This window comes from Schistocerca nitens, chromosome 2 (genome assembly GCF_023898315.1).
Source record: "Schistocerca nitens isolate TAMUIC-IGC-003100 chromosome 2, iqSchNite1.1, whole genome shotgun sequence".
Taxonomy (NCBI): domain Eukaryota; kingdom Metazoa; phylum Arthropoda; class Insecta; order Orthoptera; family Acrididae; genus Schistocerca; species Schistocerca nitens.
Genome location: NC_064615.1, coordinates 194,980,865 through 195,003,159, shown reverse-complemented (window position 1 = coordinate 195,003,159; position 22,295 = coordinate 194,980,865). Strand labels below are relative to the sequence as shown.

The 22,295-nt window shown below is 38.5% G+C and overlaps 1 protein-coding gene across 4 annotated transcripts in view; it reads left to right on the top strand.

The window, feature by feature from the left end:
* The window catches only part of LOC126235892 (polypeptide N-acetylgalactosaminyltransferase 5), a 248,367-nt gene that overhangs the window by 188,312 nt on the left and 37,760 nt on the right, over positions 1–22,295 (top strand). For all 4 annotated transcript variants that reach the window (XM_049944824.1, XM_049944823.1, XM_049944826.1 and 1 more), the window contains exons 4-6: positions 11,166–11,373; positions 14,409–14,519; positions 19,542–19,719. In XM_049944824.1, the coding sequence (XP_049800781.1) occupies positions 11,166–11,373; positions 14,409–14,519; positions 19,542–19,719 (497 nt within the window). The remainder of the gene's footprint in view (positions 1–11,165; positions 11,374–14,408; positions 14,520–19,541; positions 19,720–22,295) is intronic.

The following is a 22,295-nucleotide window of genomic DNA, read 5'->3' as shown; positions in this document are numbered from 1 at the left end:
AGGGAAGTCATGGAAAACCTAAATCAGGATGGCCAGATGCGGGTTTGAAGTGTCGTCCTCCTGACTGAGAGTCCAGTGTGCTAACTACTGGACCACCTCGCTCGGTTTTTCCTCCATGTATGCACCAAGTGAGGAGGCACAGCTTAAAACAGTTGACTCTTATTCAGGAGAAGAGAGGTTCAAATTCCTATTTGGACATCCAGATATTACACCTGAAGTCTGATTTCTTTCCTGTTCATTCCAGTCTGAGCTTGTGCTATTCTCTAATGATCACCAGGTATACTGAACATTAAACCCTATTGTTCCTCCTCTTCCTTCTCCTTTCCTTTTACATAGTTTAAATGTCCATTTGTTCATGTAGACGAGATATGAAAACCTTTCAAATCTCGTCTGATGCAATTCCCAGCAATCAATCTTTCCTTCTCATCCCGTACAGTGAGCCCCCCCTGACCTGTGGTTCTGGGTGACTTTACCAAAATCTACCCCTTTTCCTAGACCTCCAGTCCTTTTCCTTCAACCCTTCTGCCTTAAGGAGGAGCCACTGGCTCCAAAAGGGCTTGGTAAAAGAAACTAGTATGACACTTTTTTAAAATGAAGTAAAAAGTATAGAACAATTTCTTCGAGACCCCAGCCAGATTCCTAACCCCATACAGATAGTCATGAAAATTTTTGCTTGTGAATTTTTAATAGCTACAACAAGACTCCTAAGATTTATAACAAAAAATGTGGGGCACAAGCATCACGTAATTGATGCACAAATGGTTCACCTCCTAACTTTTATCTGTTGTAAGTGCCCCAAATTTTTGTTTTAAACCTTAACAAGTATTGTCAAGCCTATAAAAAATTGTAAGCACAAGTTTTCAGGACTTTCTGTAAGGACTTAGGAATCTGCAGGGGGCTAGGAGAAATTGTACCTCTTAGTCAGATTAAAAAAATGTTTAATATTAAAAATTAATGTTTATTTAAATAATAATTTTTCTGTGTGTGTGTGTGTGTGTGTGTGTGTGTTTTCTCAGTGTATTTTAAACTTTTTAATCAGATTTTTTTATATAAATAATTTTTTATATACAGTGGGGTCACAAATGTCATGGGATACCTCCTAATAGTGTGTTGGACCTCTTTTTGCTTGGCATAATGCAGCAACTTGACATGGCATGGACTCAATAAGTCGTTGGAAGTCGCCTGCAGGAATGTTGAGCTGTGCTGCATCAATAGCCATTGAAAGTTGCGAAAGTGACACTGGTGCAGAATTTTGCACACTGACTGACCCCTCGATTATGTCCTATAAATGTTCAATGGGATTCATGTTGGGTGATCTGGGTCGCCAAATTATTAACTCGAACTGACCAGAATGTTCTTCAAACCAATTGTGAACAATTGTGGCCTTGTGACATGGCACATTGTCACCCATAAGAATTCTGTCATTGTTTGGGAACATGAAGTACATAAATGGCTCCAAGTACATAAATGGCTCCAAATGTTCTCCACGTAGCCAAACATAACCATTTCCAGTGAATGATCGGTGCAGTTAGACCAGAGGACCCAGCCCATACCATGTAAAAGCAGCCCACACCATTATGGAGACACTAGCAGCTTGCACAGCACCTTGTTGACTACTTGGGTCCACGGCTTTGAGGCATTTGTGCCACACTTGAACCCTACAATTAGCTTGTACAAACTGAAATTGAGATTCCAGTGATCAGGCCATGGTTTTATAGTTGTCTACAGTCCAACCAACATGGTCACAAGCCCAGGAGATGCTCTGTAGCTGATGTGCTGTTAATAAAACCACTCGCATCAGTCACCTGCTGACATAGCCCATTAATGCCAAATTTCACCACATTGTCCTAACAGATACGTGCATCATACGTCACACATTGATTGCTGTGGTTATTTCATGAAGTGTTGCTTGTCTGTTAGCACAGACAACTTCACACAAAAACCGCTGCTCTAGGTCGTTGAGTGAAGGCCATTTCCCACTGCATTGCTCATGGTGAGAGGTAATGCCTGAAATTTTTTATTCTCAGCATACTCTTGACACTGTGACTCTTGGAATATTGAATTTCCTAATGATTTCTGAACTGAAATGTCCCATGTGTTCGGCTATGACAACCATTCTGCAACCTTTTCATATGAATCACCCGAGAACAAATGACAGCTCCAGCAATGCTCTGCCCTTTTATACCTTGTGTACGCGATACTACCACCATCTGTAAACATGCATTCCATGACTTTTCTCATGTCAGGGTATATATACTGACTTCGTACCCATGGTATTGTCTGTATACTTGTATGATGTATATTGAACACATCTGCTTTTCCCCTTCTCTCTGTCAGTCTCCCCCCCACCCCCCCCCCACCCCCACCTCACACCATATGGTCAGTCGTGCCTGTCCTCTTGCATACCACTTGGAATACATTCTGATAATATATGTACAACATACCAGATAGTACCTGAACAACATACTGCTCCTCCAGGCCCATTGAGATGTCGGCTATTACCCACCCCTACTGAACAGACAGACAAGAAAGTGTGTTAATATTCCAGTGTCATCCAGTTACGAGTTATCTGTAAGATTTCAAGTATCTAGCTCATTGGGAAGTTAGTTCAAAACCAATTGCAAAATTTGTACTGGATAGATATACAAGAAAGAGACCTAATAAAAATGTGTTAAAATGGTAGAGTTCCCTTTTCTTATGAACTTTGTTTTATGTTTAATTATTATTCCAATAGAAACTTGTTTTGTTGCCTCCTTTCTAAAACTGAGTAGAAGCAATCAATTCTAGTTAGACAAGTGCTTCATTCAGTTCACTGTAGCTGGAAAATAGAACTATATCAATGTGAACATAAGTCATTAGGAATATTTGATGTCAGGCAATCAGTTTGACTGGTACGTGAAGGAAAGAAAAATGATATTTTGCTGTGGAGATGAAATTTTTGATATTCTGCAGGGACCTTGAAGTTTCAGTTATTATGGGTGTGGAATTATATCTTGCTTCACAAGTGACAATGATAAATTATAGTGAAGAGTTCAAAAACTGACTCTTGAATCTGCAGACACTTGAATCCTTAACATTTTGTTGCGAGCAAGGACCACGGCTCTTTTACGTACTTGTACCCAAGGTAGCTGAAGTCGTCATAAGAACTGACCAGCCACGCCTATCACCACTGACAAGTAAACACATGTGGTAACATCACCTGCGTCCATATCGATGTCTGCTGGCAGCCATACTTAAGATACAATAAGGTGAAACACAGCGATAAAATAAGTCCTAAAACAAGAATGGTTAACCCAACAGGACATAAAACGTGAAAATTTTAGCCACACAATTCGTGGCTATACAGTTGTCTTGGCAGAAAAACACAAGGAGAATGGAACCACTTGGACCGAGAAAATGAGAAGAACCCTTTCTGAAAGAATGGAAGTAGTACGGCCATGGTAAAAGAACATTTTAAAGTGTGCTGTGTTGTACACTGTGTGTGGTCTAATGGGATCACATGTAAATAATAATAATAATAATAATAATAATAATAATAATAATACAAATATTAAAGAAGAACTAAAAGAAAAATATAGACAAAGACTAACAAAAATACTGAAAACAGAATTGACAGCAAGAAACAAGACAAAAGCTATAAATACTTATGCCATACCAATATTGACCTACTCATTTGGAGTAGTGAAATGGAGTAACACAGACCTAGAAGCACTCAATCACTTACACGATCACAATGCCACAAATATAGAATACATCACATACATTCAGCAACAGAAAGATTCACATTAAGCAGAAAGGAAGGAGGAAGGGGATTTATCGACATAAAAAACCTACACTATGGACAGGTAGACAATTTAAGAAAATTCTTTCTAGAACGAGCAGAAACTAGCAAAATACACAAGGCAATCACTCATATAAATACATCGGCTACACCACTGCAACTTCATAACCACTTCTACAACCCTTTAGATCACATAACATCAACAAATACGAAGAAAGTAAATTGGAAAAAGAAAACACTACATGGCAAGCACCCGTATCATCTAACACAGCCACACATCGATCAAGACGCATCCAACACATGGCTAAGAAAAGGCAATATATACAGTGAGACAGAAGGATTCATGATTGCAATACAGGATCAAACAATAAACACCAGGTATTACAGCAAGCATATTATTAAAGATCCCAATACCACAACAGATAAATGCAGACTTTGTAAACAACAAATAGAAACAGTAGATCACATCACAAGCGGATGTACAATACTAGCAAATACAGAATACCCCAGAAGACATGACAATGTCGCAAAAATAATACATCAACAGCTTGCCTTACAACATAAACTTATAAAACAACACGTTCCTACATACAAGTATGCACCACAAAATGTACTGGAGAATGATGAATACAAATTATACTGGAACAGAACCATTATAACAGATAAAACAACGCCACATAACAAACCTGACATCATACTCACCAATAAAAAGAAGAAATTAACACAATTAATCGAAATATCCATACCCAATACAATAAATATACAAAAGAAAACAGGAGAAAAAATTGAAAAATACATCCAACTGGCAGAGGAAGTCAAAGACATGTGGCATCAGGATAAAGTTGACATCATACCAATTATACTATCAACTACAGGAGTCATACCACACAATATCCACCAATACATCAATGCAATACAGCTACATCCAAACATATATATACAATTACAGAAATCCGTAATTATTGATACATGTTCAATTACCCGAAAGTTCCTAAATGCAATATAACATGTACCGTACAGCAAAAAGGAAGTGACACTTGATAAAGGTCCGCGTCACTCCATTCTTAACCAGACTTCTAAAAAGTCTGAGAAAGTAAAGAAATAATAATAATAATAATGAAGAACAAAAAGGCTGTTGCAAAGGAGCACATGGATGATCTAAAACTACTGGCAGCAACAAATCAACAACTCAACCAATTACTAAAGATAACAGAAGTAGTCAGCAATGATATAAATATGGCTTTTGGAACAGACAAATGTAAGAAAAATAACATAGTCAGGGGAAAACAGACTAAACAAGAAGATTACATATTGGATAACCACAGCGACTGCATAGAAGCGATGGAAAAAACAGATGCCTATAAATATCTTGGTTACAGACAAAAAATAGGAATAGGTAATACAAATATTAAAGAACAACTGAAAGGAAAAATATAGACAAAGACTAAAAAAATACTGAAAATAGATTTGACAGCAAGAAACAAGACAAAAGCTATAAATACTTACGCTATACCAATATTGACCTACTCATTAGGAGTAGTGAAATGGAGTAACACAGACCTAGAAGCACTTAATACACTTACATGATCACAATGCCACAAATATAGAATACATCTCATACATTCAGCAACAGAAAGATTCACATTAAGCAGAAAGGAAGGAGGAAGGGGATTTATCGACATAAAAAACCTACATTATGGACCGGTAGACAATTTAAGAAAATTCTTTATAGAACGAGCATAAACTAGCAAAATACACACAGCAATCACCTTATATAAATACATCGGCTACACCATTGCAATTTCATAACCATATCTACAACCCTTTATATCACATAACATCAACAGAGATGAAGAAAGAAAATTGGAAAAAGAAAACACTACATGACAAGCACCCGTATCATCTAAGACAGCCACACATCGATCAAGAAGCATCCAACACATGGCTAAGAAAAGGCAATATATATAGTGAGACGGAAGGATTCATGATTCAATACAGGATCAAACAATAAACACCAGATATTACAGGAAGCATATTATTAAAGATCCAAATACCACAACATACAAATGCAGACTTTGCAAACAACAAATAGAAACAGTAGATCACATCACAAGCAGATGTACAATACTAGCAAATACAGAATACATCAGAAGACATGACAATATAGCAAAAATAATACATCAACAACTTGCCATACAACATAAACTAATAAAACAACACATTCCCACATACAAGAATGCACCACAAAATGTACTTTAGAATGATGAATACAAATTATACTGGAACAGAACCATTATAACAGATAAAACAACACCACATAACAAACCTGACATCATACTCACCAATAAAAAGAAGAAATTAACACAACTAATCGAAATATCCATACCCAACACAACAAATGTACAGGAGAAAACAGGAGAAAAAATTGAAAAATACATCCAACTGGCTGAGGAAGTCAACGGCATGTGGCATCAGGATAAAGTTGACATTGTACCAATTACACTATCAAGTACAGTAGTCATACCACACAATATCCACCTGTACATCAACGCAATACAGCTACATCCAAACATATATGTACAACTACAGAAATCCGTAATTATTGATACACGTTCAATTACCCGAAAGTTCCTAAATGCAATGTCCCATATACCGTACAGTTGAAAGGGAGTCACGCTTGATCAAGGTCCGCCTCACTTTCCTTTTTTTACCAGACAACGTCTGAGAAAGGAAAGAAATAGTAGTAGTAGTAATAATAATAATAATAATTCCTGTGGAGGCCCGGGAAAAGAATAGGCCTCCGGTATGTTCTGCCAGTCGTAAAAGGCGACGAAAAGAACAAACCGCTAATAGGGCTAACCCCCCTTTTAGTGTGATTAGTTGGTTCAGGACAGAACTAAAGAAGCCTCGGACAAGCGCCGTCATGGTCGGGGATGACGTTTGAACCCTATGCCCGCCCACAATGGTAACGACACTGCTAGCCAACTGGAAGATGATTTAAATCCAAATAACGGTGTTTTGCAGGATATGCTTCCTGCAACCACCCTAGAAGGAAAACAGACAGAGGATGAGATGGTCAGATGAAGTTAATCGACACCTCATGTTCTGTTATTACCAAGCAACAAACCTAGGAACCAACACAACTGGATACAGATCACAAGTATACACAACATTTATTACCAGATACGCAGAATTAAAATTTTTAACAGAACAACGACTAGCTGATCAGATCCGTGTAATAATCAAAAATAACAGGATACCCCAGTCAGAATTAGAAAACATCAAACAACAAGTACAACAAATACTGGAACCAAATAATGTGCAATCAGAAGAAGAAGAAAATACAGTAATGGACTCAAACATCCCAGAGCAAACAAACAAAGAACAACACGCATCAATTAAACAATCAGAGGAAAACGAAATCTTAAGACAGCCACCAGCACAAGTACAAATACAACACGAAGTGACACACATGTTAGATATAGAAGAAAAATTTCAGCTGACATGTATAGAATACAAAGACACAAATACAGACCATTCTTGCATAGACCGCCAAATAACCCACAAGTCGAAACAACAATAAAAACTATCAACACAATCATACACAACAAAATAAATGAAAACACAACTATGGAAGAGTTACAACTACTGGTTTATATCGGAGCACTCACTACACTAAATATACACACTAGGCAGAGATCAGAACCAACCAACACACAGAAGAAACCCACAAAACCAGCATGGAAACACAGGTTACAGATCAGAGTAGAAAAACTGAGAAAAGACATCGGACAGCTAACACAATTTATAAGAAATGAAATGTCAGAAAAAAAACGAAAAAGGTTAGGTAAAATCTTACAACAAGAAGCAATAGAGCAATTAGATGAAAAGAAGCAGAAATTACAAGCATTGGCCAAACGACTTAGAAGATACAAAAAAAGTGAAAATAGAAGGAAACAAAACCAAACATTCAACACAAACCAAAAGAAATTTTACCAGACAATAGATAACACACACATTAAAATAGACAATCCACCAAACATAACAGACATGGAACACTTCTGGAGCAACATATGGTCAATCCCGGTACAACATAACAGGCATGCACGGTGGATACAAGCAGAAACAGACACATACAAGATGATGCCACAGATGCCTGAAGTGAAAATTTTGCAACATGAAGTCACCCGAGCAATTAATTCTACTCACAATTGGAAAGCCCCTGGAAAAGATAAAATAGCAAATTTCTGGCTAAAGAAGTTCACCTCAACACATTCACATCTAACTAAATTATTTAACAGTTACATTGCAGACCCATACACATTCCCTGATACACTTACACATGGAATAACTTATCTGAAACCTAAAGATCAAGCAGACACAGCAAACCCAGCTAAATATCGCCCCATAACATGCCTACCAACAGTATACAAAATTTTAACTTCAGTCATTACACAGAAATTATTGACACGTACAACACAGAACAAAATTATAAATGAAGAAGAAAAAAGCTGTTGCAAAGCAGCACGAGGATGTAAAGAGCAACTGGTAATAGATGCAGAGGTGACATATCAAGCTAAAACTAAACAAAGGTCGCTACACTACGCATACATTGATTACCAAAAAGCTTTTGATAGTTTACCCCACTCATGGTTACTACAAATATTGGAAATATACAAAGTAGATCCTAAATTGTACAGTTCCTAAACATAGTAATGAAAAATTGGAAAACCACACTTAATATCCAAATAAATTCAAATATCATCACATCACAGCCAATACAGATTAAGTGTGGAATATACCAAGGAGACTCATTAAGTCCTTTCTGGTTCTGCCTTGCTCTGAACCCACTATCCAACATGCTAAATAATACAAATTACGGATACAATATTACTGGAACATACTCACACAAAATCACACATTTGCTATACATGGATGATCTAAAACTACTGGCAGCAACAAATCAACAACTCAACCAATTACTAAAGATAACAGAAGTATTCAGCAATGATATAAATATGGCTTTTGGAACAGACAAATGTAAGAAAAATAGCATAGTCAAGGGAAAACACACTAAACAAGAAGATTACATAATGGATAACCACAGCGACTGCATAGAAGCAATGGAAAAAACAGATGCCTATAAATATCTAGGATACAGACAAAAAATAAAAAAAAAAAAAAGCTCCGTCTGTAGGCCACAAGTGGCCCTTCCGGGACCGTCCGGCCGCCGTGTCATCTTCCGAGGAGGATGCGGATAAGGAGGGGCGTGTGGTCAGCACACCGCACTCCCAACCGTTAGGACAGTATTCTGTGACCGAAGCCGCTACTAATCGGTCGAGTAGCTCCTCAATTGGCATCACGAGGCTGAGTGCACCCCGAAAAATGGCAACAGCACATGGCGGCGGGATGGTGACCCATCCAAGCGCCGGCCACGCCCGACAGCGCTTAACTTCGGTGATCTCACGGGAACCGGTGTAGCCACTGCGGCAAGGCCGTTGCCATAGTTTGGGAAGGCAGTCGAAAATTAAATAAATCATTTCATCTGTGTTTATTGTGCGAAAGTTTTCATTAAATAGGAATAGATAATACAAATATTAAAGAAGAACTAAAAGAAAAATATAGACTAACAAAAATACTGAAAACAGAATTGACAGCAAGAAACAAGACAAAAGCTATAAATACTTATGCTATACCAATACTGACCTACTCATTTGGAGTAGTGAAATGGAGTAACACAGACCTAGAAGCACTCAATCACTTACACGATCACAATGCCACAAATATAGAATACGATTCACATTAAGCAGAAAGGAAGGAGGAAGGGGATTTATCGACATAAAAATCTACATTATGGACAGGTAGACAATTTAAGAAAATTCTTTCTAGAACGCGCAGAAACTAGCAAAATACACAAAGCAATCACTCATATAAATACATCGGCTACACCACTGCAATTTCAAAACCACTTCTACAACCCTTTGGATCACATAACATCAACAGATACGAAGAAAGTAAATTGGAAAAAGAAAACACTACATGGCAAGCACCCATATCATCTAACACAGCCACACATCGATCAAGACGCATCCAACACATGGCTAAGAAAAGGCAATATATACAGTGAGACTGAAGGTTTCATGATTGCAATACAGGATCAAACAATAAACACCAGATATTACAGCAAGCATATTATTAAAGATCCCAATACCACAAGAGATAAATGCAGACTTTGCAAACAACAAATAGAAACAGTAGATCACATCACAGGCGGATGTACAATACTAGCAAATACAGAATACCCCAGAAGACATGACAATGTAGCAAAAATAATACATCAGCAACTTGCCATACAACATAAACTAATAAAAGAACATGTTCCCACATACAAGTATGCACCACAAAATGTACTGGAGAATGATGAATACAAATTATACTGGAACAGAACCATTATAACAGATAAAACAACACCACATAACAAACCTGACATCATACTCACCAATAAAAAGAAGAAATTAACACAACTAATCGAAATATCCATACCCAATACAACAAATATACAAAAGAAAACAGGAGAAAAAATTGAAAAATACATCCAACTGGCTGAGGAAGTCAAGGTCATGTGGCATCAGGATAAAGTTGACATCATACCAATTATACTATCAACTACAGGAGTCATACCACACAATATCCACCAATACATCAATGCAATACAGCTACATCCAAACATATATATACAACTACAGAAATCCATAATTATTGATACATGTTCAATTACCTGAAAATTCCTAAATGCAATATAACATATACCGTACAGTTAAAAGGAAGTGACACTTGATAAAGGTCCGCGTCACTCCATTCTTAACCAGACTTAACGTCTGAGAAAGTAAAGATAATAATAATAATAATAATAATAATAATAATATAAAATACGTGACTCGTACTCATGCTTCAAGTGAAGATATAGAGGGGGGGCCAGGTTATTTCTTTTCCTAGCTCCAGAAAAATTGATATACGATAATGTTCGAGCTCTGGCAGTACACCATCGAAGGCATTGATCCATTACTGAAATAAGTAACTTGGTTATTTCTAAATATTCATCACTTAATTAACTGTGACATATTCTTTCAAAGAGTAATTGTGTACATGTTGACGTCGTATATTTGGAGTACTCTTATTGCTCTGAGAGGAATCCTCCAGTATTTGTCAGCTTTTGCACAAGCAGTATTTTTGTACTATGTTGAAAATAAATGGATAAAACTCTCTCTCTCTCTCTCTCTCTCTCTCTCTCTCTCTCTCTCTCTCTCTCTCTCTCTCTGTCTTTATTTTTTGCAGTGTACTCATAAAATAGAGGAATGTACTATGGCCTTCCACATGTTTACAGAGCACTTAGGTCACCAGCTTGAGGAATACGTATCAAGGCTGCCTGTGCCAGTGAAGGTTCTACGCACAGACAAGAGATCAGGCCTGATCCGTGCCCGCCTACTGGGTGCCAAACATGTCACGGGCGAGGTTATTACATTCCTGGATGCACACTGTGAGTGCACCGAAGGCTGGCTGGAACCCCTTCTGGCTCGTATCTCAGAGGACAGGTGTGTATGAAATAAATAGCTCAGGTCATACTTTAAATGTCACTATCTCTGCTATCAGGTAAATGTTTTCTTAGAGCATTCAGGAAAAATTATTGTAACTTATGCCCCACCCCAAACCAAAGTTGTCTGCATAAGTCAAAGCTGTCGACAGCTCAAATGTCGATTTGAAAAGGCAGCGTGTTACTGGGCATATTCCTATTGAAGACAGTGCCTTCCTCTGCCCTTTGAACTTACTCAGCTAGTTAAAGTGTGTCAATATAGAATTTATTTAATCAGTTCACCATTTTACGATCTTTTCCTGTATTCGGTACATTAATGTTTATTGTACTGGACTGAATTTAATGCTGTCAATTAATTATTTTAGAATGACTAACCAGATAAAAAATTAAAATTAATGTTTTTGGTACTGAGAAAATCCACCTTGTCTCTACATTTAGGCTCATTTGGTGCCTGTAAACTTGGCACACAAATATTCTAACTTTCTGTTTCCACTAGCAAAAATAGAATCTTTGAGACTCAGCAAAATATTGCATTGTGAAGACATTCACTTCCCTCCACCATGTCCAACCCCCTGCCGCTCAGTCTTTGATGAAAATTTGTTCCTTGCAAGCTGAGGTTTTGAGGCAGAAGGCAGGAAGAAATTACTTGGGGCTAAATCAAGAGACCAAGGTGTATGATGAAGAGATGCTTTGTCAGCTAGTTTATGCAATTGGATACTGTTCTTGTGAAAGAGGTCATTCTTATATGATGTGTTGTTTGTTTTTGTGTGAAGGAGTAAAGGTTCCAGTCACAGTTTTGCTTGTGTCGTAAGTTATCGGGTTGGATGATACCCTGACAGCCTTAAAACTATTGTTATTTATGGGTTGTTGCTTGGACACTGGAATATTGTAATGGATTAAAGTCCCATCCAGTTCCAAACACGCACAAGAGGTCCTGAGGATTGTGTCCAGATATTGTCAGATATGCCTTGAAATCGTGGAGTACAGGGCTCATCCACGTTGTGTTTCTCGTTCGTACATAGTAGTCTCACTTAGCCAAGATGGGTGTGTGTCACCTTTCTAGGGCATCTACAGCCTCTGATATTCCATTGCCCTATCGTGAATGTTGTAGATGGTTTGTGTTGTTTTGATTCTAGTGGACTGTCCGGAGTGAAATCATCTGTTCTTTTGCAACTGAATGTTTAAAGTCATTTATCCATAAAGACTTAATGAACATTGCCAGTGCAAAATTTTCATGAATTTCAGCTTGTTCACCTTTTATATCTGCAAGTATTCACCTATCCAATTAAAATTCATAAAATACCTCCTGCCCCCTCTTTGTGTTTTCTGTTATACATGTCACATGGTCAACAAAAAGCTGAATATTGCAACTTTCACCAAAGGTGTTAGGGCAAATATGCGTTTTCTTTGAGTGTTTGCAACCCTGATAGGCCTGTCAGAAGACATCACAGAATTAAATGTTTACTCATCCATGGGTTATTTTACAATTTGAAGATATTGTAGGTGTCAGCTTAGTACAACAATGAAGCATACCTAATTCAAAGGAACAATGTTCAAAACACACAGATCACTGATGATGATGATGATGATGATGATGATGATGATGAGGAGGAGGAGGAGGAGGAGGAGGATAAGAGTTCATGAAAATGATCAGCATGTTGTCATGTTTTCCTCTGAGAAGATTTACTATAATTTTAGAACTTCCATATCATAGTGACAGGTTGTATTTGTGATCCATAGAACATGCAAGTAACTTACTCACTATTGCCCATAAGCAAGTATAACAGAAGCTCAATAAACTTAATGGAATACTTGGAATAAAAATGGTGATGTTTTCACAAAACCATTGTGGGAAATGTAAAGAACAGGTTCTCGATAGTCTTATATAGTACAGGTCCAATCACTGTGGATTTCTTGAGAGTACAAGCAATGGAAACTCCAGGATGGAATAATGACAATATTTTGAAAAGGGTAATTGCTACTCGCATTTCAGTGAAGAAGCTGAATTGCAAATAGGCACAAAAAAAAGGGCAAACAAAGCTTTTGGTCAAACAGGCCTTCATCAGAATAAACACAACACACACACACACACACACACACACACACACACACACAAAATCTCTGGCTGCAGTCTGGCCTTGGTAGCCAGAGTCACTGTGTGTGTGTGTGTGTGTGTGTGTGTGTGTGTGTGTTTTCTGAAGAAGGCCTGTTTGGCCAAACTCTTTGTTTGGCAGTTTTTTTTTTTGTTTGTGTGTGTGTGTGTGTGTGTGTGTGTGTGTGTGTGTGTGTGTGTGTGTGTGTGTGTGTGTGCGCCCGACTGCGACTCGGCATCTCTGCTATATGGTGAGTAGCAACTATCCTTTTCATAATATTGAGAGAGAGAGTGCATTTGTTATAATAAGGCTTGTGTGGAAGGTAAATTTTTTCCAAGTTTAACTACACTTAAAATAAATATTAAGTCGGATGCAGCAACATGTGTAAAATTTGTAGCTGTAGTAACATATTTTAATGTATTGTATGCTTGCGGGGTTACTAAACACATGCTAGGGTTGTGTGTTACCAATTTTACACGTGGACGACTTTAGATAATTGCTAAATTATGAAATTGTGTTTGAAAATAAAACAGTTGCCCTTGCAGAAAAATAACTTCCTTTCAAAGGTATTTTTAGTAAACAGTGCGGCAGATCTGCTGCTCCCGTTGTATATCTCATATGTATATCATCTTAATAAGGTGAGTGGCATTAGAACACTTAGAAAAACATTCTTACAGCCACTTTTTCTTTGCTCAATACCTAAATCGAATCAGACAAAGAATGTATTGTGAAATACTCTCCATCATGCACTATACTGTGACTTGCAAAATATCAGTGTAGATGTAGAATAAAACTTGTATCTCAGAGTTGTCTATATTTTTTTATTAACAAGTGATGGAAACAGGCTTTGCTTGCTAGCGAAATTGCAATAAGTTAGTTGTGGGTAATATTTTTTGTATATAAATAACTTATAGAAGTACTATTCATGATACTTGTGTTTCAGGAAAACTGTTGTTTGTCCAATTATAGATGTCATATCTGATGAGACTTTTGAGTACATAACAGCCTCAGACATGACATGGGGAGGTTTCAACTGGAAGCTCAATTTCAGATGGTAAGAACATTCTACAACAGCTTTCAGTTAATGGGGTTTGCTTTTACTAATATATGTACCTTTAATTTTTTTGTGCAGTTTTAGTAGAGCAACTAATAGAAATGATAAACAAAGCAAAAATGTTTTATCCATGTGCTACATGAGAATTTTCCAGAGCAATTGAATGTATAAATTACAGTATAGGCCAAGATAATTTTGCATATATGTATTCAAAGTTGATACCATTTGCATATTTTCATTTTTGTTTATTTTTGTCTATTGTGGTACTAGCCTCTCCCCACTGGTTCATCCACAAATGTGTTTGATGCACATATTGAACATACCTTCTTTTTCTCCCACTCACTGTGTTCCCCTATACTGCCCCCCCCCCACCCCCCCACCATGCCCTCTCTCTCTCTCTCTCTCTCTCTCTCTCTCTCTCTCTCTCTCTTATCTCCCCCCCCCCCCCCCCCCCCAATCTCTTCCACCCTCTGATCATATCTTCCTCCACCCTCACCCTGACCATCTGCACCTCCCCTTTCTTTCTATCTGCACCACCTCCTCTCTTTTCATCTGCACCTCCCCTACTCTTTCGATCTACACCTCCCCTACTCTTTCCATCTACACCTCCTCCTCTTCCTCCTTTTCCATCTGCACCTCTCCCTCTTACTCTTCCATCTGCACATCCCCTCTTCCATTTACATCTCCACCTTCGCCTCTTCCTTTTCCATCTGCACTTCGCCCTCTACCTTTCCTACCTGCCCACTACCCCTCTTCCTTTTTCACCGGCCCTCTACACCTTCTACCTTCCACCTGCCTCATGCATCTCCCCTCTCTCTGTCCATTTCCTTCTTCCCCATGCTCTGTCCAACATGTTTTTGCCCATATATCAGCTTCTATTGGAGCTAGGACATTATAAACCCCACAGTCCTGATATATGTGAAGCCTTCTGCTTGTGTTCGAAATTTGGTTGAAACTGATCCAGGGGTTTGGGAAGTGATCCCGGACATACATACATACATACACTCTGCTTTAGGTATATAGTCCAGTCATGTTACTGTGACCAGCACCTGTGTCCGATGTCAATGTGCAATAACCACTTACAGACAGCAGGTGGCAGCACTAGCAGTGGAGGGTATATAAAGCATGTCGGGGATGCAGAAAACTGCAATCATTGTTGCAATGCGGTAACAGAGCAATTTATCTGACATCCAAAAGGGCATGATCATTGGCTTTCGGGCCAAGGGTGGAAGCATTTCCGAAATGGCTAAGTGTGTAAAGTGTTTGTGCACCGCTGTGGTTACAGTACATCAATATGACAAAATGGTGCAAACCGGGGTATCTGAACCGGGTGGCAATTTCGGGGGAGGGGAGGAGGGAGGGAGCAAATTCATATTTTTGAGGAAAAAATTCTTGTTTCACAAAGCACCTAGCATCCAGCACAAGTCAATTATTCATACGATTTTGAAACGCACACCTGCTGGTTTTTGAACACATTCTAAGCTGATTTCTGAATGAATTATAAGTTGATTTTTGAATGCGTACATATTATACGTGATGCCTCTGCCAGGGAATCATCGTCACATCTAGAAACAAACTTTCCTGTAGACAAAATGGGACGGGGCTTAATGAGCTGAGCGGAATAAAACTGAACCGGAGAATGCCAACTGCTGCTTGTTTATGTGGTTGATTTGTTTTGCGAATGTTCAGCATTGTTATAATTACTAGCGAAATCCATAGATTCAGACCACCAGAGTGGAAATAAATGACTAACAGGAATAACAGGTAAGAAAGATTATGTATTATCTTATCGATGTATCCATGAAAGTGAAATATTGACAGAAAATTTTTGGCCAGATCGTTACACTAGACAGGGCCAGTTGCAGTCCCCGGCTAGCAGCCGTTTAAGTCCCATTCTGGGAGTAGCGTGGGAAACGCATTGTACAAACTTGTAATAACGACTAACTGGATATCTCTGGATAACTAAACCGGTGATTGTGGCAGGGGTAGTAAAGTTAACCGGAGAATGAGTTTTGACAGTGGTAGGAATAGTTACAGAATTAGTGATGATAAGACTGTTTGTTAGAATGAGGAAGGAGAAGAAATGGGGACATCACATAAATTATGAAAGAATATGACGGTCTCGTGTGTGAGAAACTGGAGCCAATAATGAAATGTGAAACTATTTTCTAACGTAAAGCTTTTTGCTTGTAGTAGGCCAAATAGGTATTTCGTATTGATACTGAATTATTTTGTCGTGTTATAAAACTGATAATTATTGCCAAAACAGTGTCGCTTATTTGGTGTGTGTTACAATTTCTGCAATATTAGAAAGGCCTATTTCATTTTATCCGGCACACAGTGACAGAATAGACGTAATCAGATCGAGAAACCACACCAGTCTTGGGTACTAATTGTATTAACAGCTTTTTCAGTATTAGACAATGACGTTTCCATTCTTCACGTAGCAAAACGTTTGACGAATTTTGATAAGGTAATAGTTCTTTCGCAGAAAGGAAAGAACGCCATGTAAAGCTGTAGCAAGATCAGAGAGAAAAATCGCTAGGACCTAAGGATTGAAGAAATGTGTACTGTCTTGCCTGTCTCCTGTCTTTACTGGTTTTAGGTATCCTATATTTAATTTTATGTTACACAGAAGAGCAAGTTATTTGCTAATAGGCAATAAAGAGTCCAGATTTTCTGAAGAGTACTTGTTCTCCTGGTTACAAATAATCCTATCCAGTAATGAAACTTCCTGACAGATTAAAACTGTGTGCCGGGCCGAGACTCGAACTCGGGACCTCATTCTCAATCCTATCCAGTATTAATTGCGAGAGGTTGGGCACAATGTCAAACTGGCCCACTGGGAGCAGGATAGGCACTTCAGGACATATTAATGTCCACTGTCCTGAAATAGTTTGATGGCATCCATTACAAAATATACACGTTTGAGTTCCACAGAGCGAAATACAGTGACCTGCGCTATAAGAATATTGTTTGAAGAGGCGTGGCACTGCACTGCACACTTAAGACCAAATAATGTGTCTTACATTTCCTCGAAGATATATGTTTTATGTATCAGACTCTTCAGAAAGATGTGCGCTGCAAAATGAACTTATTTTTGAAAAGTATTTTTTTTTTTTTAGATGTCTGATGCACAGAGCAGTCTGAGCTGTAGTGAGGGGGGGGGGGGGGGGTGTAGTCTCCACGTGACCCGTGTTTACATTTAGTGATTTTTCTGTTTCCTCTTCGTTTACTGCTCTCACATCAAATGAAAACAAGACGGATATCTGTGGCTGTGAGCTATCAAGTGAATTAAAATATATTCACATAATTACGGAAGCCTAAAATATGTTACTAGTTTCAGATTTTATTTTGTTTCCACCTTTCTGACAGTCAAGCATTAATCGCCTTGCAGAACAATAAAGTTATTTTTGTCAGTTTGCTAAAGAAGTTTGGCTTTTAAAAGGGTTTCCTGCTGAGGCAGTGAATTTACTTGAAACGAAGTGTCTAATTCCACATTATTGGCTAGTTTCAACTGTTCACTGCGTTTCAAGTGCACATTTTAATCTTCTAGCACGTTTGGCATTATGCCATAACAAAGAAGCAAACATGAGAGTAACATTATTTGTGTTGCAATATGGGCACGAGTTCTTAATTGCATGAATTTGTGTGTGTTTGATGACCAACCACATTTTGAAAAGTTTTTCCAGAGATAAAAGTGATATTAGGTCAAAATAAATAAAATAAAACCTGGACCAACTAGAAACTGATTGCTGAACTTTAAGACTGCTCTGCAGTTTAGCTTACATTGCTAGCACGGCTAGCGTTGTTGAGGGTGGCATATGATCTGCTGTGAATCAAAATGATCTTCTGTGTTTGGCTGATATGATTTGCCTACTATTTTGGTATTAATTGAACATGTGACAAAATGTTGTTTTTTTTTCCACAAATATTTGTAGTGCAAAACTGTGGAAACTTAACATTACTTAATGCAAAGATTATCAGGTAGGAAAGAGAGAAATTTATTCCCTTTTGTATTGTGTCAGTACTTGAACCATTTCTTACCAGCTGTGTTCCTGATACAGCTCTATTACCAAGTTAGTGATATGTCTATCAGGTGCATGTGATGCGAGACAAAACAGCAGCACTTAAGCAAACAAGGAAAATAGTGAAACAGAAAAGAAAATGATGAATGAGACAGTGGTAAAACAGAAAAGAAAATCATGAATGAGACAGAAAAGGTGAAGAAAGAAAACAGTCTGAACATATATTTGAGTCCTAATAATGTAAAATCACAACGGAAAATTAGATATTGTAGAAGAAGAGGTGTATAGACTGTAAATGTATTGAAACTAAGCTAATTATGTGTGTCGAATGATATTACTGTCGACAAAGTGTTATTCATAAAAATGGATCCAGTTAGTTGTTCTAGAATTTGCTGCCAGCAAAAGAAGGACCATCTGTAATATTTACAGATGATTTTTTTAAAGAATGAAAAATTGTCAATAAATCAATAGCAGCAAAAGCAGAGGATACAGAATGGAAGGTCATACTGTTATCTGGGAGGTAGGCAAATACTTACCACAAGGAAAAAATGCTAACAGCTAAACAACAAATCAAAATAATTGATATAGCCTTGTTTTTATAAAGCATGAGAACATGTACCTTCACGGACATGTGGGCATATGCATGCACACATACATGCACATACTCTCTAGGCCATAGCATCACAGTGATCCTAGGGATTAACTTTGGAGAAAAGTGTGTCTTACAAAATTAAAAATTATTCATCCCTATTCACCTCAACTGTTACGACTACATTATTAAAGTGGCTAGAAACCTGTCTTGTTAATAATAATTATACAAACTGTATCCGATTAGTGTATCCCAACAAAGTAATATGAAATTTTCTTCTGGAAAAGTTTTGTGATAACATTGTAAAAGTGTTCAAGTGAACAAGACAGAAACATGTAACTTGTAATTGACTCACTGGAAGTTAAATCAAGCTCATACCAACAGGTCAGCATCTGTTTTTTACAGGTACCGGGTGCCTCAGAGGGAAATGGACAGGCGGAGTGGAGATCGCACTGCCCCCTTGCGGACACCAACAATGGCAGGTGGATTGTTTTCAATTGACCGTGATTACTTCTATGAATTAGGAGCATATGATGAAGGAATGGACATCTGGGGTGGTGAAAATCTGGAAATGTCTTTCAGGGTAAGTCCACCTAAAATTGAGGAAGCAGATTTAACTCTTAGTAGCTTTAGTTGCAAGATGTACCATTTTTCAGTATCTAGTTTAAATAGAGTCTAAGACCATTTATAACTCTCTGTTTCTAGTGCTGCCTCTGAACTCGCGGACAGTTTGAAAACTGGAGTACACAGAAAACATAGAGTTCCGTTGGCATTTGATACCTTGTCTTTGAGCTCCCAGTTGTTGCTTTATTCCAGGAACTAAATACAGTGGTGAACAATGTTGTTTGTACAACATAGAAACAGTTACTTCAGTAGCCAGTATTCAGTCCATGATTTATTGATAGAATTCAAAGACCAAGCCTATAACAATGCCCATAAACATTACAGCATAGTATTTGCCCATAATATCAACCTGTTAACTCAACTATGTCATTTCCTTCATAACATGCTTTTACAGCAGCTGGATGGTAACAGTTCTCTGAAAATAGTTGCAGAAAGAAATGTCCAATCCTGTAGGAACTTCGATGTCAAATAGAATGCCATTTTAAATCCCCCCTTCCCCTCACCCCTCTCCCTCCCTCCCTCCCTGTGGGGTAGAGGGGTGTAATGCTTGCCACATCCGTGATGTTTTTGATAAAGCCTCGTTTGTGTCTCGAGTTGTTTCAAATGACGAGCACCTGAGAGAGCTTAGCATTCGTTTGTTGCGAGAAGTTTAGTGATCCAAGGTCGCCAGTCCTCTGTAACCATAAGCTGTGGCTATTCTTTCGCGACCACCATGTGGTGCAATCGTGGAATGTTGTGTGTCACAGGGAGCGGAGATCGTGGCTTAACCACCCGAATTGTGAGAATGGTTAAAACCTCTATAAAGAAAGCTGTCAGTGTCAAGGTATGGTGTGCACTGATGAGATGTGTGGCTGGTGAGGTGGAAGTCATTATCAAGCAACCTCTGGGGACCTGCCACCGCACCTAATTTATATAATACATTAAATGTATTTGCAATTGTGAATAAGGACAACCATCAGCTGTAGGATTGAATGATGACAATGAAAATTTGTGCCAGAGAGGGACTCGAACCTGGATTTTCCGCTTATCGCGAGAGGTCGCCTTATCATTTGGCTATCCATGCATGACTCATGGCCAGACCCAAACTTCCATATGTTGTCAACCGTGGGTCTGGCCGTGAGTCGTGCACAGATAGCCAAATGGTAAGGCGACCGCTTGCAGTAAGCAGGAAATCTGGGTTCGAGTCCCGGTCCAGCACAAATTTTCATTGTAGTCATTCCATTCTACAGCTGATGGTTGTCCTTATTCACAATTGTGAATACATGTAATGTATTTCATAACAGCTGTAGTCACTGCAATGGACATGCATGCATGCATGCCTAAGGGAACTTTGCGTCATAATCAGAATAACACATCCACTTTAATATTCTTTGTGTAAGGCTTACCCAGGCAAGTGGGTTCTGTCTGGGTGGACTGTCATGTCCCTAGCTGCTCGAGGGAAAACCATGGTGAATCAAATTAGTACCTCCACTCTCAATGCGATGGTGTACCATCTGGAAGTATTCGCACCTACTCAACAAAAATACTGAGGGAGGTTGGTTCTCCTGTTAATGAGATTGTATTTTGTAATAGGGATCAAGGAGTCTTAAACTAGACTGTGTTTCTACTGAACAAGAAGGAGGGGACATTTGAAAAAGTGTCGCCCTTCTATATTCATAAAGGGTCAGATTGGTACCTTAAAATCTTTTTGGTTGAAACTAACGGGTCAAAGCAGGTGGTGCTTCTATGGAACTAAAAAAAAAAAAAAAAAAAAAAACTGGGCCACTGTGATAGCGTTGAGACATACAGCTCCTTCAACTCAAGCATGGGTGTAGTCAATCCTATGATATAATGGACTTGGACATCTAGGAACTGAAACAAGAGTGGGTGTCACTGGTCTTATTCAACATTGTACAAAGAATGTGCTGGAAATAATGGTGAGATAAAAATGACTGTCATCGGTTTTGCCACACAACCCTGAGTTACAGAGGTGAAGGAACTTGGGGGAAATGTGGAAAGGCAGCCCATGAATGTGGTACTGACTGCCCTTTTCCAGTGGTATACACCAACTGCTCTGGGAGTCACCCAGTGTGGAGGAAAGACTGCACAGTATTTGCCAAAGAGCTTAAAATTCAGGAAATAAAAGTGACAAAGTGGTTTCCTTATGCTGAAGCCAAGAAGGAATATGAGGCTATGAAACCCCTGTCTTTCCCACATTTTTTGCTTCCTCGTTGAAGAAACCTGTTTCCAAAAAAAGTGCTTCAATGCATATGATGCCGAGTGAACTATTATCCTCCACTGGCACCCAAATTGCAGCTGTACATCCCAAAGCAAACATAGAAAAGTCAAACCAATACAGGTAACATTGACACCCAGAGAAGTGCATCACTTCAGCAGTGAACATAGACAAGGCAGCCCTAAAGCAGAGTGTCTTCCAGTGTCACCTTGCTCCATCATCCTTGAAGGGAAAAGGGACAGGGAAAGATTCACAGTATTGTCCCCAGATGTCATCAAACATCATTCTGGCATGTCTGACTGACGAGAAGGGTGTCATAG